We start from the raw sequence: 16,562 nt of genomic DNA, 5'->3' as shown, positions 1-16,562 counted from the left end.
GACTGATTGATATGCATTTGAAAATATGCTTTTAATTTTTGTTATCCAGAGTGTTAGTATTGCTGGTCACAATCATTTCAGACTTACGGTTGAAATGGCCATAAAGATGGTGCATGAAGAACATGTGGAAAATGAGGAGGCAATTCTGGGTCTTGATTCTGAGTCTGAAATCTCTAATGATGAGGACCTAGACTATCTTCTACAGGATCAAGCTGGAGCTGGATAAAGGCATCAAATGAGCTTTGATGACATAGATGATTCATCTTGTATGTCTTCAAAGGAGCCTTCTCCAAAATGAAGAAGGAAGATACTTTTACACATATGGGTCAGACACAAAAATTGCTCAGCATCATTTGGCTATTTCATGTAAAATTAAATTATGTATTCATTAGTGCATGTAAGCAAACGTAAATTATTGTAAGATGTGGCTATTTGCTCAACCCTAACCCTATATCATATTTCATCAATCTGAATAAAAACGAATTGAGGTGTGTGTCTAGATCACCACTAGGGGGCACAAGAGAACGAATATTTACTTGACACCTGAATAAATGGGGGGATAAAACTACTAATTTCACTGGAAGATGTAAAAGACAATCATAGGGTCCCAAAAAGTAGTTCAATATTTCCATTCCAGTGTAAAAGGGGCATAAAAGTGATGACATTATGCAAGAAAAAATCAGGCTTGTAATAGTCACAGGTTCCCCTTCACATTTAGAAATATAAATGCATTTGAGGGTGTTCTTGTCTATAAACGCATGTTCAAACACCATACATGTAAAGCTGTGACTTCATGTAATGCATACAAAGAAAGTAAACCAGCTTGTAATACATTGCACCATCTCACCAGCACAAAGGTCTTATTGATTCATCCCCTTTTATCCTATTCAAACTGCCAATCACAAATACTTGACTTAATTAATACAGCTGAATAGAGAGCATTAAAACGTGCCAATTCTGCAAATGCACCAGTGTTGAGACCTGTAAATGCCTAATGAGGAGTTCTCTTATATTCTGCTGTTGATGTTGCTCAGTGTGTGTGGATCAGGGGCTCAGGCAGGGGGGATGATGGAGGTCTTAGTGAACTGCGTGAGATCAGAGGCAGGGAGTTTTCTTTTTTTTTAAGACGTCGAAAGTTCTGTTTGAAGCATTGACTGAGAAGACCATAAAGCACAGTGCTCCTGACACCTGGGTGAATAACACCGAGGCTGATAGGGAACAGTATGATGGATGGGCTGAAAGTTGATCATCACTGAAATGCACATGGAGCAGCTGCAGAGAGAGACGGCGAAACTCTCTGGGAAACTGATATTACATACAGCTATTTGCACGTCTGTTCTACACATTGTATATTTCTATTGTCATCTTATTTATGTAAGTACAGAAAGTATAAACATGAATCTATATGTACTACTGTATGTCTACTGAGCATCTTTGGCACAAACCTTTCTTGCATAATAAATTTAATCTTATCCTAACTAAACATATACATACCCTTACAAAGTTAAGATAAATTAAACATAAACAAACAAAAGTAAACAGAATTTTTATGAAGACCAAAGAAGATGCAAAATATTGATGACAGTGCCATAAAGTGACAACTTTGAGAAATAGGAAAAAAAAGCAAGGGCAATGTTAGAATATTACTTTTTTTAAGACTTAAGGATGCAGTAGTGTATGTTGCAAATATTGTACATTACTAGCACATACATATCCAATGACAATGGAAAGAATGTAATAACTGTTTAGGTCCAGATTTAGATGAAAGGGATCTATTGGCAGAAATTAAATATAAAATAATCCTGTGATGTTTTCACTGATAGGACCCTAAACCACCATCTAAATTGTACGAATTGTTGTTTTCTTTACCCTAGAATGGGCCCTTTATATCTACATACTTTATATTTACATCAGGAGGGGGTCCTCTCTACGGAGGTCGCCATGTTTTTTTTTACAGTAGTCCAAACTGGACAAACTAAACACCTTCTGAGTTTTGATACCAATTGAAGGCTACCACAGGTTCTCTTTCATGTTTTGAAGGGGAGGTTAGGTGAGGGGTATTCAGCTGCAACATGCAACTTCACCACTAGATGTCACTAAATTCGACACACTGAACCTTTAAGGGTTGCAGCAATCTGAAAGTGTAAAAAAGACAAAAACAGGAATTTGTGTCAACAGCATTACACTTAAGTATTATTATCCTTACACTTAAGTATTGCATGTGACTTATTATTACTTACTGATGCCTATTTTTGGCTCTTGCTGCTGTAATATTGCAAATGTCCCCATTGTCGGACTAATAAAGGATTATCTTATTTTATCTTATTTTATATATACTAACACATATAATGGTTTAATGACTGGTTTGAATTTGTCCATGTTGTTATTTCCTGATCTGTAAAAAATAAATCACCACAGAGAGAAATACAGTATCTAGATGTGACAGTATAAACGAACCGGGGCCTCGGAAGGACACAGGGACTTTGGTTACGTTCAAGTTCACATTTCCCCTCGTTAAGTATCGTTGAATATCCCTCCGCCCTGCGCAGCCCGCATCCATCCACACTTCCTGGAACTAGACCCTTGTCTTCCGCCAGCGTCCTGCCGGGGAGGAGCCATGAAGCCGCGGCACTGACACGTAACAACCCTGCGTAAACTTCAAGGAAGACGCCGCATCTTTTTCCTGAAGTGGAAAGTGGAGACGGCTGCTCGGCCTCGGACTCGATGTGTGGTTGACCTGTCCGGGACCAGAGGCTTCTTCTTCGGGCTGTTTCGGAGGCTACCCGGGGCTGACGAAGACAGGAGCCCGACGCACAAGATGAGGTTTTCGGCGTTGATGTCGGTGCTGCGGTCTGTCGGCCCGGTGATCATCGGCATCTCTCTGGGGTTCACGTTGAGTCTGCTGAGCGTGAACTGGACGGACGAAGCGTGTCGCGTGGACGGGACGGAGGCGGAGGACGTGACCGCGGCGCAGGACGGACAACTCAAAGGAGCCCGGAAGCCCAACTCCATCTCCAGCCTCAGCGAGGGGGAGTCCGAGGAGCAGTTCGAACCCAGGATCGTCCCTTATAAACAAGTCCAGCAGGGCGCCCCCAAGAAAGTGTTCAGGTCAGTGTGGGTCCCCTGGTCAGCACACTGTAAATACACACTAGACACTGAATACACGGATAACACTATATACACATGACTGAATACACACGTGTACTCAGTGTTGTGTGTTACAGTGCAGCAGGCCGCTGTGTAACTACTGAGGATGATGAATCAGTGTGTGTGTGTGAGTCCACATCTCACTGGGTGTACAGGTGACCCTGGTAGTCATGTCAAGTTATGACTTCACACATAAAGATCATCAGTTAGAAGTAAATGACAATTATAACCAAGCACAATACAACTAATGTAACACAACAAACAACACAACATAATCATTCAAACTTCACATGATGAATAGAGTAAATTAGAAGTAAATGACATGAATAAATAAGTTTAACACAACATTATATGTAAAGCTAACTAACTTACTATAATACATCTCAATAATTATAAACTAAATGACGAGAATGACTGTTTCTAAACAACAAACAACATGTAATAAAACATTAAAAAAACTAAATGATAAGAATAACTAAATATATTACCACATGAAGTAAATACAACTAATAAGATGACACAATATAAGTTTAATACAACATAATATATAAATCTAGTAAAACAAAGCTAACTAAGTTTTTATTTACCAAAGGCTTTTTTTCCCTTCTTTTGTATGACATGTCATTGGCCTCCGTCAAATGACTGCAGAAAGTCTTCTGCTCAGCTAACATTCGCTGCCATTGAAATAATATCCAGTACATATTTTACTCCCACACTTCATGCTGAAGACCTGACTCAACATTTTCTTTGTAAACCAGCAAACACGTCCAAGATTTCCTGGATAGATCCCTTGTGTAAATGTTAGCCCTCACAACCAGAGTGGTTGCATTTCACAACATTTCTGAGAAACTCTTTTCCTCTTAGAGAAGTTCTGCTGAGGTCAGAGGTGTAAGTGTCAAACCCCCTTTTCAATCCATGCCAGGCAGCAGTTTGTACAGTAGGAGGTACAGCTGACACAAAATACACATTCATTCACCCATTAGCTTTCTTTCAATCCACTAATTGAGATATCTATATCTCTAAGTAGAGCTCTGACTGATGCAATGTAGAGTGTAACAAACAAATTAAAGTTAGGTTAGGTCATGTTTGATTGACGAGTTCTTACATGTTTACCTCAACAGAGCCTTTGGTTTTTCTTGTTAGTCTTGTGTATCTATGAGGATATTTGAAAACGTCAACAATTTCCATGACATCAGATTTCTGGCTCTTTCTCATTCGATAAACTAGGATTTTCAGTCAATTGTTATTCCCATTTATTTTAAGACCAATCAATGAACTAAACCTGAAAGTTATAGAGACAAAATTGTGAAAATAATGTCGATTGATGTGACAGTAAGGTGGAGCATTGTTGGTGGAATCTTCAGAAGTTGTACAAGTTTACGTACCTCACATCCGAGAGGCTTCTTCAGTTCTGAAGCTCAGAGCTGAAGAAGCCTCCTGGATGAAGATACCATGACCTGGACCACTGAGACGCTTCACAGACATGTTGGTGGACATTTGTCTTAATCAGTAGCTGTTTTGATGTTTCTTTCAGGGCGAGGTACATAAGCACAGAGTTGGGGATGCGTGAGCGTCTGTTTGTCGGGGTCCTGACATCCAAAAACACCATCAACACCATGGGCGTAGCCGTCAATCGCACCATCAGCCATCACCTGGACTCTGTCATCTTCTTCACCGGCATGCGCAACCGCAAAATTCCCCACGGCATGTTTGTGGTTTCTCATGGAGACGAGAGACTGATCTGGAACATGTTTCAGACCATCAGATATATTTTAGACCACTACATCAATGAATACGACTGGTTTTACTTCGTCCAAGACGACACCTACACGGAGGCTGACCGGATCAAGACCCTGGTTGATCACCTGAGTATGGAGAGGGAGCTTTACATGGGCAGTCCTGAGGAGTTCATCGGTGGGGAGATGGAAGGGAAGTATTGCTACGGGGGGTTTGGGTACCTCCTGTCGCGTTCCTTGCTCCTGCGGCTCCAGCCCTTCTTGGAAAACTGTAGGAACGATATCCTGAGCGCCAGGCCTGACGAGTGGCTCGGGAGATGCATCATCGATTACACCAGCACAAACTGTGTCGGTGAATATGAGGTAGGTCGACTGTAATCCTCACCACGAGTACAGATTGTGTCTTTTCATTACCTCAGCCCAGGAGATCATGGTTTGACCCCTGTCCGTTTGTTTGTTTGTAAGAAAGATTACTCAAATTACAGGATTACCATCACACTTGGTGGGAGGATGTGGTATTGTTATTATTTTGGTGCAGATCCGATATCAGGTGGCAGGGGAATTTTGATCACTTTCTTTAATATTGCAAGATAATGCATTTTTCACCATGTTGGTTAATTTCATGGATCTTGGTAAAAAAAAAATCTGGCATGTTTCTGCGACTGATTTCTATGAGTGTGTGTAATTTGCCATTCTAGTTGATACATATATTTTTTTTAATTTGACAAAACTGTTTCTTTGCCTCGTAACATAGTTAAAATTATGAGCAGCTACAAAGAAGAACTGCTCTAACACTGTCATTCAGAACAGCTGTGTGACACATTACTGCACAGGTTGTCCTTCTTGAACAGAAACTAAACGGTCATGGAGGAAATCATGCTTTGCCTCTGGGACTGCACTTAAAACTGACAGACAGGCTATATAAAACTCTAATTACCATGTTAGCACAGAGGTGGTATTTATATAACAGAGTGGATTGCTAATACCCTTTACCCTTTCATTGTTTTTCCCTTTTCCATTGATCCCATCAGCGAGTAAACAGGCGAAGCAGAGCACAGCTGAGTTCAGTCTTGCTTAGGTTCAATGGTGTGAAAATCCCCTGTGGGTCAACATGCTGTGCTCCTGTAATGTCATTAGCATTTAAGGTCAAACAAGCTCAGTAGCACCTTGATCTGCCCCAGTGCCCCTTTGAGGTGACTGTTTGCTGCATTCAGCAGTTTTCACGTCTCCATGCTACAGTTTGTCGTCTACAATGCATCGTTGCAGAAAACTACCACAAAATGTAACTATACTCATGACACATTATAAACACAGGTCTAGATATTTATTTCATAGGTGTTATGATGCCTTTTGCCTCCATTTTCTCCTCCTTGGCCGTGACCCAGAGCAGGAAACCATCTTGTTTCTGAATTGAGAGTGACTTGCATGGTTACGTTAACATCCCTGAGCCAGAAGAGCCCCGCAGATAAGCAAGGGGAAAGTTAAAAGGCCTGGTAAGGGTGAGAGAGCTTGAACACAGAGCCAGTCATCGATGTTTCTGTTCAGAGAGAACGTTGCTGACAATTAGGCACAGACAAGGCTTCACCAAGTGCACCATGACAGGCTGTAAGCTGTGGGCAAACATTTGCAAGAGTGGCCTCATTGCTCAGTTAAGCAGCGTCTCCGTTCCTTGTTCTTTTAATAGCTTGATCAGATTGGATTCACTTTTTTAATCACTCAAGCTCCTTAGGTGGTTACTGTGTTTTCAGTTTAAATTACCGGGTCTTTAAGTGGGATTCTGCCGCCAGTGTCAGCCAGTTTGTAGGTTTCACCTCTAAATTCTTAACTGTTGCTTTTTTCACCTGAGGCAACAGTGATCAGTTTACAAATATACCCTGTGGTGGAATTAATTAAAATATAGCTCATATTCCCAGAACAACTGTAGTTCCTGAAAATTACTAAATTAATCTGTAATCGTATAACAATAGTGTTCTGTTCTCAAAAAATGAATCTCAGTTCTTTCGTCACTTTGTAATTATGGTTTGAAACCAGCCTGTTTGGAGTGGAACTGAGCCAGACGCTTCCCGGATCACATGTAATGTCTATTTGAATGGAAGTCGCACAGGCAGTACAACAACTAAGCTTGAAATAACCTAGGTCATCTTTTTGTTATGCCAGATTTGAGACAGCTCATGAAAGGATCTCTCTGTTTCTTCTCAGGGGCGTCAGTACCAACACTACGAGTTGGGAAAAAACTCTGATCCAAGTAAAGAGCAGAACGAACATTTCAAGAACGCTCTGACCGTCCATCCAGTTTCTGACCCTGAACAGATGTACCGGCTGCATAGATACTTCACTGAGATTGAACTGCAGAAGACTTACGATGAGATTGCTAAACTGCAGGTAAGCTGATATTCAAGAGTCACAAATCACCTTTAGTTCAGTCAAAAATAAACACCTGGCCTCTCTTTTCTCATTGGCCTCCACTATTGTAGCTCCAGATTTTAGCGTTCTGTTATTTTGTGAATAACAGGTTGTTAACTGTAAATTGCTCTACACTTTTTGTTTTGCCACAGGCCGAAATAAAGAACGTGAGTGTTGTTGCTTTTGATGGCAACCGAAGCTCCCAGTGGCCAGTGGGGATCAATCCACCTTTTGAGCCCAAATCCCGGTTTGAAGTGTTGAAGTGGGAATACTTTACAGAGGAGGAGACATATTTGTGCATTGATGGCTCTCCCAAGTGTGAGCTGCGTGGCGTTGACCGCATGGATGTGGCTGATGTCATTGACACGGCCGTAGGAGAGCTGAACAAGAAGTACAAGCCTGTTTTACACCTGAAGAAGCAGCAGCTAATTAACGGCTACAGGCGCTTCGACCCCGTCCGGGGCATGGAGTACACCTTGGACCTTCAGCTGGAGGTTGTAAACCAGAAAGGTCACAGCCGTTCTATCACTAAGAGGGTTCATCTGGTGCGACCTTTAAGCCAAATAGAGATAATTCCCATGCCCTATGTCACTGAAGCCACAAGAGTTCACATCATAATACCTCTTACTCTGAAGGACCAGGGCTTTGTCCAGCATTTCCTTGAAGTCTTTGCCTCAAATGCCTTTGAGACAAGTGAAAATGCTATCCTAACATTCTTATTTATTTATGACCCAGTGGAGGCGCAACAGGTGAATCAGAATGATATATTTGCTAGTGTAAAGGCTCAGATTAATACTTATGAACGCAAATATCCCACAGTGAAAATACCATGGATAAGTGTCAAGACTGAAACACCATCCCAGATCAAGTTCATGGACATCATCTCGAAGAAGCACCCAGTTGACACGCTGTTCTTCTTGGCTGGCGTCAACACAAATATCAATACTGAATTTCTGAACCGCTGTCGCATGAATTCCATAAACAACTGGCAGGTGTTCTTCCCCATCCATTTCCAGGACTACAATCCTGACGTGGCCTATCACAACCAACCGCATCCGGCCACAGTCGATCTGATCAAGGACGCGGGCCACTTCGACCGCCTGTCATTTGAAGAATCCTGTTTTTACAACTCCGACTACATGTCAACGCGCACACGAATGGTGTCGGACGTCCAGGAGAATGAGGAGATTCTAGAGACAACGGACATCTACGACATGTTCGTGAAGTACTCGGGTCTGCACGTATTCAGGGCAGTAGAGCCAGCATTGCACCAGCAGTACCGCTACCAAACTTGCAACCCGAGACTCAGCGAGGACATCTATCACAGATGTGTTCAGAGTAACTTGGAAGGTCTCGGCTCTCGCTCGCAGCTCGCCATGCTGCTGTTTGAGCAAGAACAAGGAAACAGCACTTGAAATTTTCCACTGAACTGTCTGCTCCTGCACTTCTTTAAACAGACATTAAAAGCTGTGTCTTTTTTTCCGACAGCGTTTTGATGCAAGCTAGAATATGGGCGGAACATGGGAACCACCCGTAAATTTGCTTTGCCCGAAACACAGCCCATGTTTGGAGATGTGGTCATGAACTGTATGTGACCTCGTCTGACGTTCTCTATCTTGTGCATCAAGGGTTATTTGGTTTGTTAGAGTTTTTAGGTAATTAGTACCGATGCAGTACATTCATAAACTTGTTTTCATTTTTTTTTAAAATATACAAATGTTTACAATACTTATCCGTACAGATGAGTACCTAGAACCAAAATGCTTTTGCTACTCTGACGATTTTAAAATGTGCGTCGAGCAATTTTTTTTACCACTAGAGGGCAGAAAATCAAAGCAGCAGAGCCTAGAGGTACGGTTAGCTTTTCCTGTTGTCATGGTGAAGGTGTCCTCCAAACCTCCAGTGGACGGCGCCATATGCGATTTGAGTCACTTTACTTTCCAGAGTCCAGTGAAATTCCAATATTCAGAGGGACTTTAACCTTGGTTTAATCCACCAACTCCTGGAATAAAGACTCACAAGAGGCTTGGCTGAATTAGTGTGCACGGTACAGCTGCTCGTGGTTTTGTTTGGGGTTGGAGGATTAAACCAAGTGAACTAATACAATGAGTTCAAAATAGCAGAAAGCTTTAGTGGGTTATTGCATCTCAGTGGCATCAGAAGTACGAGCAGCAATGTTTTTTTCTATTCACAGAATGTTAATCTGATTTTGATGTCAAAGATATTTTTTAATGGAGTTAGAGTATAGCTGTAATAGATACATGGTAATATTTCGGCCTTTTTCATAGCAGACATTTTGTTGTTAAAGTACACTGTGAAAAGAAAATAGTTTACCAACTTTAAAAAAGTGTAGATTGGTAGCAAGCAAATTAATTGAGTTTGTTCAAATTAAACTTGTGAATCATGTGAAAATAACTTGTTAACTTTAATTTGAACAAACTTAATTAATTTATGTTTTGCCTATCAAATTACTTTTAAGTTGGTGAAACACTTTTCTTCTCTCAGTGTAGGAGAAGTAAAGGTACTGATATAACTGATCATCAACTCTGCTGCTGTTCTATTCATCTGTCCCAGTAAGACTAAGTCTGTGTGACAGTGAGTCAGCACGTACGACACCAGGTCCCCCGGAACTGAAGCAGCTAAATGGAATTCAGCCATCGTTCCACTTATTATTTACACCAGTGCTTTTTTGCACCGTGACATTTCAAAATGTCCACCGTGAAAAAGGCCCATTGCGCCACGGTTTGTTTGCCCTTTCATGGAAGGGCACTGAAGCGTTGAGCTTTTGATATTTACTGATTTGAGTATTCTTAAAAGCACATGTTTGTGTATGTGCCTTGACACTGACGTTTTCATATGCTGGCTGTTTTGAAATTATTTTATTAATCATTCGGATGTTGCACATCGGATGTTTTTCATCAGAATTTTGCTATTTTTACATCAATAGTAGTTTTAAACATAAGTGGGAGATACTCACTTTCACTGAGGATAGAGACTGTTACATAGCTTTGAATTGAATGGGTAGTTGATTAAAAACTATACATATTACAGGTGACTTGGAAATATCATGATCCCAAGCGTCCACAGGTTGTACATGTGCCTCAAAGCAGGAAAAGGCTTCCTGAAAAGTATCAAATGTCCTTAGATGTCGTCATAATTCGCCAACAGAGTACGTTTAGTTTTCCTCTTTGAAATCTTTTGATGTTGCATACCATTTTTTACTCGTAGAGTCAAAGGATGATTATGAATAATGGGGGTAAAATCATCTTGCTAAAATGTCTGAAGTGATTGCCCGGGCGATTCATTTATTCAAGAGTCCTCATTGAAGTAAGCGGTACTTAAAAACTGAATTTAATTAGTTTAGAAATGACTGAAGTTACGAATGTATGAAAGATTTCTTCTGTGTCACCAAAAGACACTGAAAAGAGTTTAAGACTTTGTAAGTTATTGAACGGTGTCATTGTCCTCCATTTACTGGCTACTTTCTCCTAGTTGCAATACAATCCAATGGAGGCCTTTTTCCACGTTACCACACAGCGGGTACTTAACACCAGACAGTTCTGATGTTCTATCATTTTGTGCAATATTACTGAAAGCAGGCCTGGACCGATGTCTGATGGAGGACAGGACTTTTACTGTCAAAGATATTTGCTGCAAGTACAGCAAATGTGTATTTTACGATACTGTTCCTGATGTTACATTAATTTAGGACTCATACTTTAACGCTAAGTAAATACACTGTAATCACTTTGACAAGAACTTTAATGTATTTTGAAGACACTAGACACTTTTTGTCATCAAATTAACTTTGAAATAGATAAAGATTAAGGTGAGTCACTTTAACTGTAATCGTATTTCAAAGCACACACTACATCCACAGTGGTGATCAGAAGCAGTGTTTGCTGTATTTTCTGCCATGTGAACACAGACCGCAGTCAGTTGGTGCTGACTTTTTGCATTTCTATATATATAAAAATTCCTTTATATTCATGACGCATCTCTATCTTGACGAGATAAGTCTTTCACCGCGGCCGCGCTCCAGCTGACAGCGAGAGCGTCCGGCGTGATTTTCAAGAGTACGACATTAATAATGTGCAGAATAGAAAAAAGACCTGCATCTTCCAAAAAAAGAAACCACTGTGAAAGGCAGAGATTTGTGAACATGAAGTCGTTGGTGAACTGCGTCGTCTTTGCCTTCTGTAGACGTGAGAGGCCTGAGGTTGAGGGGCAGATTCTTCACCCTGTGTAGTTAACACAGCCACCGTCGCTGAGTATTTTGTCTGTAACTTATTTCTCTATGCATTTAGCAGATTTTGAACACGTCTGCACTATCAGAGGCTTCCATGACGTCCTCTGTACATGTATAAATATTTTATAGACCCAATTTTTACGGCTTTTTTAGCTTTATTTACACAGCAATATTTTATTTCCTTGTTGACACAATCAATCATATGCTGTATCCTCTTGTGTTTTGTGCTTTGAAAAATCATGTCGTTTCACCATGAAGACAATTTACAATGTGTTTTTTTACTTTACACTTTGAATCAAGTTAATCTTTTCAAAAAGTAGGCAAATACATGAGCTCCTGTTTCTAATTTCCATCGATGTTCTGACCCATTGGTTTACATTATTTGAAGCATATATGGGTACTAATATAACCAAAGCAATATGTTTAAGTTCACGCTGTACGTTTTTTATTGTGTGCTGTAATTCCCAAATGAACTGTGAATTATTGTAATTTTTAAATAAAGAATATTTGAATATAAAAATATCCTGTTTTTGTTATTAGAAAATAGTGGATTTTACACTGCAGCTACAAAATCCACTTTGTCCTTTAGGTGTCAGCAGAAGAGCATGTTTGCCGTCTGTGTGCTCCTTGACCAGTGCTGGCTGCTCGTGGCGGAGGAGAGCAGCCCGGTGAACATTAGAAATCATATTTGGATTCAGACGATCCGTTCATCTCCTTCTTGTTCTCAGCATGTGCTCAAGTGCGGCTGCAGTTAACATTCCTTCTCCTGTCAGAGCCGAGGTATTCCCGACGTCTGGGGCCGGGTTAAAAAACAGGGAAAACGTTGAAACCTTAATTACAGCTTTAGTTATTTCAGGGGTCTGTATGCACTACCCCGAGGCATGCAGTAAAACCACATAACTACAGAGCAGCCGGGAGTTAATTGTGAGTCATTATTTTGTACTTCGTTTTACGTTCGATCCCAGGACTTTCTCCTCCCACACGGCGACACAGGCGTTTCAAGTGCTCAAGAAACTGGGACTAGAAAATGTAGAGATTTGTTTTCAAAATTTGGGTTTACCTGGAGGGTATTAAAAATTTTCTACAGAGAGAAAGAAGAGGTTAATAAATCACTTATTTTGAAATACCCTCTATGAGTTGCCCCTAAACTCCCCCTTGAAATCTTTTAAATCCTTTTTTAATATCACAAAATTACAGGTGGAAGTACCTTAAAATGTGTGAAAACGTGTTCTAAAGTAAATAAATAATAACATGGAGTTACACAGTGAACTAGGCTCTGATTTAGGAAGCAGTGGTTTTTATCTAAACTTTAATAGTCATCGTATTTACCATATGTAACATTTATAAAACGTGTCCTAACAGAGGGAATAATCACAAGATCACAACTTCTGTACAAAATGTAAGCTTTCCTTGTTACTGCAGTGATGGTCCATTTCCATTTCTGTCAGATATGGGATGAAATTATAAATTCCTGACAACCGCTTGCATCACCCTGCACTTTATATTTTTCTCTTCTCAGATGACCCCTCAGGGCTCGGCTAAAACATATTCAGCTGGAAACCCCCCCCCCCCCCCAAAATACAGGACAAAATAACGAGATATTCAAAACATATAATCTGTGGCTGGTTGCAGTAAATTGATTTCTATGGATAATGCAATAAGCGAGCACAGGCTGAATGTCACAGAGCCGTATAAAGGGCGGCCTTAAGGAGCTGAGCGAGAATGGAAATAGAGCAGAGGCTGGAGGAATCTCAGGAATGTGAGCTACATGTTATCAAGCAGGGACGTTGTCCCGTCTGCTACAGAGCCGCTCGCTCCTGTGGCACCTCACACACACTGCCGTTGTAGCACCAACTCCCTCCAATCGACTTATCTGTGATTTTCCATGCTTTCGGATACAGAATAACTCCCGGCCGTGTTTTACAGTGCACATAAACACAGCCTCGTGAGGGTAAAAAAAATAAAATCCCTTTTCCACCGGCTCCCGGCCGAACCATTCAAACACGACTCTACAGTGATAATTCAGCCTCGTATTCATCTCAACACACCAGCCCCCGTGCGACTTGTCTGAGGATAGCTACAATTATTGATGACAGAGGAGAAGATTGTTATGCATAGCCTGTACAGCGTGCCATCAGGGACTGTGATTGGGAACCTTTTGAAAATGTCAAAGTGACACATGATTATGAATATTAAACAGCCATGTATAGCCCATGATTACTTGATGGGAGGAAGGGATTTGACAGATGGAGGAGTCTGGAATCTCACTGTGAGCAAATGTGATCTATGGCGATATTGTGGAAACAGAAATCAACAGTCCAATTAACAGAAACTTATTTATATTATCTTAGTCAACATGATATCCTGTGACATGAAGCATTTTATGAATTTGCTAAGAGTGGATTGTCTGCTACCATCAGTTCGCTAAGGTTAAAATGTCGCTTTTCGCTCACTTCTTTGAACCAAAACAAGCAGCTGACGTCGGTTTTCACACAAACTGCTGCACTTTAGCAAATTAGCTGCCTGCATGCTACGTATGAAGGTCTCAACCGAGGAAAAAACATCCCTCTTGTCATTTAGCACATGCAGTCCTATGTGACAGCTGAGTCAGCAGTTTTCCAAACATTGTCAAATATATAAATGAATGGTGAAACAACAGAAATTACACTCAGAGCAACATTTTTCACATTTTGCAGGTCAGAGATCATCGAACTGAACATTTTTCACATGGTTCTGAGTGGAGAGGAACTCAACAAAGATAAACTTACAAAACTTTGACTTGTTGACAGGCTAGTTTAGCTACTAAGACCAGCTAGGCTTAGAACTTCAGTGCTAGCTAATTGTTACTTCCACTTTTACTCGTCGCTTTTTGGGGAATAGTTCCTGAAACAAATTTTAACAATCGCGCTAAAGTAATTTACTTTTAGGACAGAGATATACTTGGTCTAACTCTGAGTGTGCATCATGGCTGCCTTGCGAATTCTGCAACTGTTACACACATGACCAGTAGGGGCAGAGTAGGGGCAGTATGTGATCAAATCCTAAAGTTCAGGGTCTTAGCATAGACTGTAAATAAAGATGGATGACGAAACTGCTCCCAAAAAGTGAAGCCAAAACATCTCAATCACCACCTGGTGGCTGGCTGCAGTATAGGTCATAAATCCCGCCTCCTCCATGTTAATGGGTGGGACATGGACCAAAGTAAAAAGTCAAATTACTTGCCAAATAAATATGTTTATGTCATTTTAAGGTAGATCTTATCACACTGATGCTCCATCTTTATATACAGTCTATGGGTCTAAGTTATGTGGTGTGCCCTCTAGTGGAATGCACAGCAAGTATGTGAAGAATTACGCTCACACAAATGCTTCTAGTTGCTGCAAACGCACAAATAAACTGGAAGTGTTTACCTCTGGCTTTAGGTTTTGCTGAGCTGATGATTATAAATGATCAATCAGATGTTTTGTCACATCACAACAACAAACGCAACAACAGCAACTTTCATTTCACTACTGCATCTATATGAAGCAGGACAACAGAAAAACGGGCTTGTGCTGGTCGTTGTCTTACTTTCTTCATCACTTCTTTCATTGTTGTCTTCCTCACAGCCATTTACACATAGATTACAATAGTATAGTTGTTATTGTTGCCTTTTAAAAGTGAAAATCCACTCAAACCCTGAACCAAATCATCACAAGTTCTTAAAAGACCTGGTGACCTGATGCTCATTGTTAGAGGGTGTTCACTTCATGCGGTGGAAAACAGCTGCTTGAGAACAAGCCGACCTTCCATCATGATAACAACTATTATAATGACTGAATAAATGCAAGGTTTCTTTTTTTATTCACACTTTGTGAACCTTGTGCTCTTAAAATTCGTGGCGTCCTTGTCTCGCCCTTTTAGCCTTAAGTAAACCAATAAGAATATTTCAGCCTCCAGAGTTTACTGTTTGCACAACACTCCTCTCTGCGGCCGTGGAACTAGATTTATTATAGAAGATAGAAACTGTTCGGCTGCAATAAAACTCTCCGAGCTTCCTTTCTAACTATTCTGATTCTACAACCGCCTCCTTTCATGGCTCAGCTCGGCCGAGCGGCGTCGGTCCAATGTGCTCAGTCTTGTGTGCAAAATGTTAAAGTGCACATGCAGACAAACACACACAGATGCCAGGTCGACACTGTAAATGGCTGCTACGCTTTTACAGTGGTTCTGGCCCACGGCTGAGGAAGATGACTTGGCAAAAAAATATATTTCTTATTGCTTCAGTCAGCTTAAAGTTATGATGCTAGCCAAAGTGAGAAATGATTGGAATAAGTTATAACGGAAACTATCACCCGTTCCTCGTCCATATGCAGCCGACTTGTATGTTAAAATGTTCAGGTAACACATAAACAGAAGGTGAATAATAGACATGATCCGTACAGTCGTTTTTTTTTTGTCACCCCGGCAAACTTACTGATGCGTGGCAGTCTGACATATCTGCAGATTTTAAGTGTACAGAAATTGCTACAATCGTGATTCCTATTGTTGTACAAAAGTCTTTTCCCTAAAATGTATAAATGACTAAAATTAAACTTACCTAAGTCATATATCAACTGAATATAAACAACAACGATTCAAACAGAACTTTTAGAACTTTCTCATTTTAAAGTTGGACTTTATGTACAAGTACAGTGCTACTGTCTACCACCTCAACCACAACCAGACAAAGTGTATCATGTGGAAAGATGCTTCTAGCACGTTCTATCCCCCCCCTCGTACTTTTTGATGGATTTAACACGAAGAAGATTTGCTTACTCAAGTATTCCCATCTCGTATACAATATAGAACATATAGATAATAGTTTCTCTTTAAATAATTACATAATTTATAATGTGAGATGAATCGGTATGATACAGTGTGTTTTCTAATCCAAGAAAGAGGAGGAATAGTTTAAGAAGAGATGACGGAGGGATTCAGACGTTAGCTGAATAAATAAATCATATTTCCCTTTTTTTTTTGATTATAAACTGGATCAAGGTGACATG

The 16,562-nt window shown here is 40.5% G+C and overlaps 1 protein-coding gene across 1 annotated transcript; it reads left to right on the top strand.

The window, feature by feature from the left end:
- The first annotated feature begins 2,440 nt into the window (after positions 1-2,440).
- chpfa (chondroitin polymerizing factor a) lies at positions 2,441-12,055 on the top strand. The gene is made up of 4 exons (XM_034574437.1): positions 2,441-3,108; positions 4,682-5,246; positions 7,083-7,265; positions 7,439-12,055. The coding sequence occupies exons 1-4, from the start codon at positions 2,819-2,821 to the stop codon at positions 8,699-8,701; spliced, it is 2,301 nt and encodes a 766-aa protein (XP_034430328.1). The 5' UTR covers positions 2,441-2,818; the 3' UTR covers positions 8,702-12,055.
- Positions 12,056-16,562: the final 4,507 nt, after the last annotated feature.

Source organism: Hippoglossus hippoglossus, chromosome 21, assembly GCF_009819705.1.
Source record: "Hippoglossus hippoglossus isolate fHipHip1 chromosome 21, fHipHip1.pri, whole genome shotgun sequence".
Classification (NCBI taxonomy): Eukaryota; Metazoa; Chordata; class Actinopteri; order Pleuronectiformes; family Pleuronectidae; genus Hippoglossus; species Hippoglossus hippoglossus.
The sequence above is the reverse complement of the archived record's forward strand: the minus strand, read 5'-3'. Positions and strand labels throughout refer to the sequence as shown.

Excerpts from the sequence above, each read along its gene's own strand:
- chpfa (XM_034574437.1), top strand. The coding sequence starts at position 2,819 with ATGAGGTTTTCGGCGTTGATGTCGGTGCTGCGGTCTGTCGGCCCGGTG. Across the intron at positions 3,109-4,681 it reads GCCCCCAAGAAAGTGTTCAG|GGCGAGGTACATAAGCACAG; the intron begins GTCAGTGTGGGT and ends TGTTTCTTTCAG. Across the intron at positions 5,247-7,082 it reads ACTGTGTCGGTGAATATGAG|GGGCGTCAGTACCAACACTA; the intron begins GTAGGTCGACTG and ends GTTTCTTCTCAG.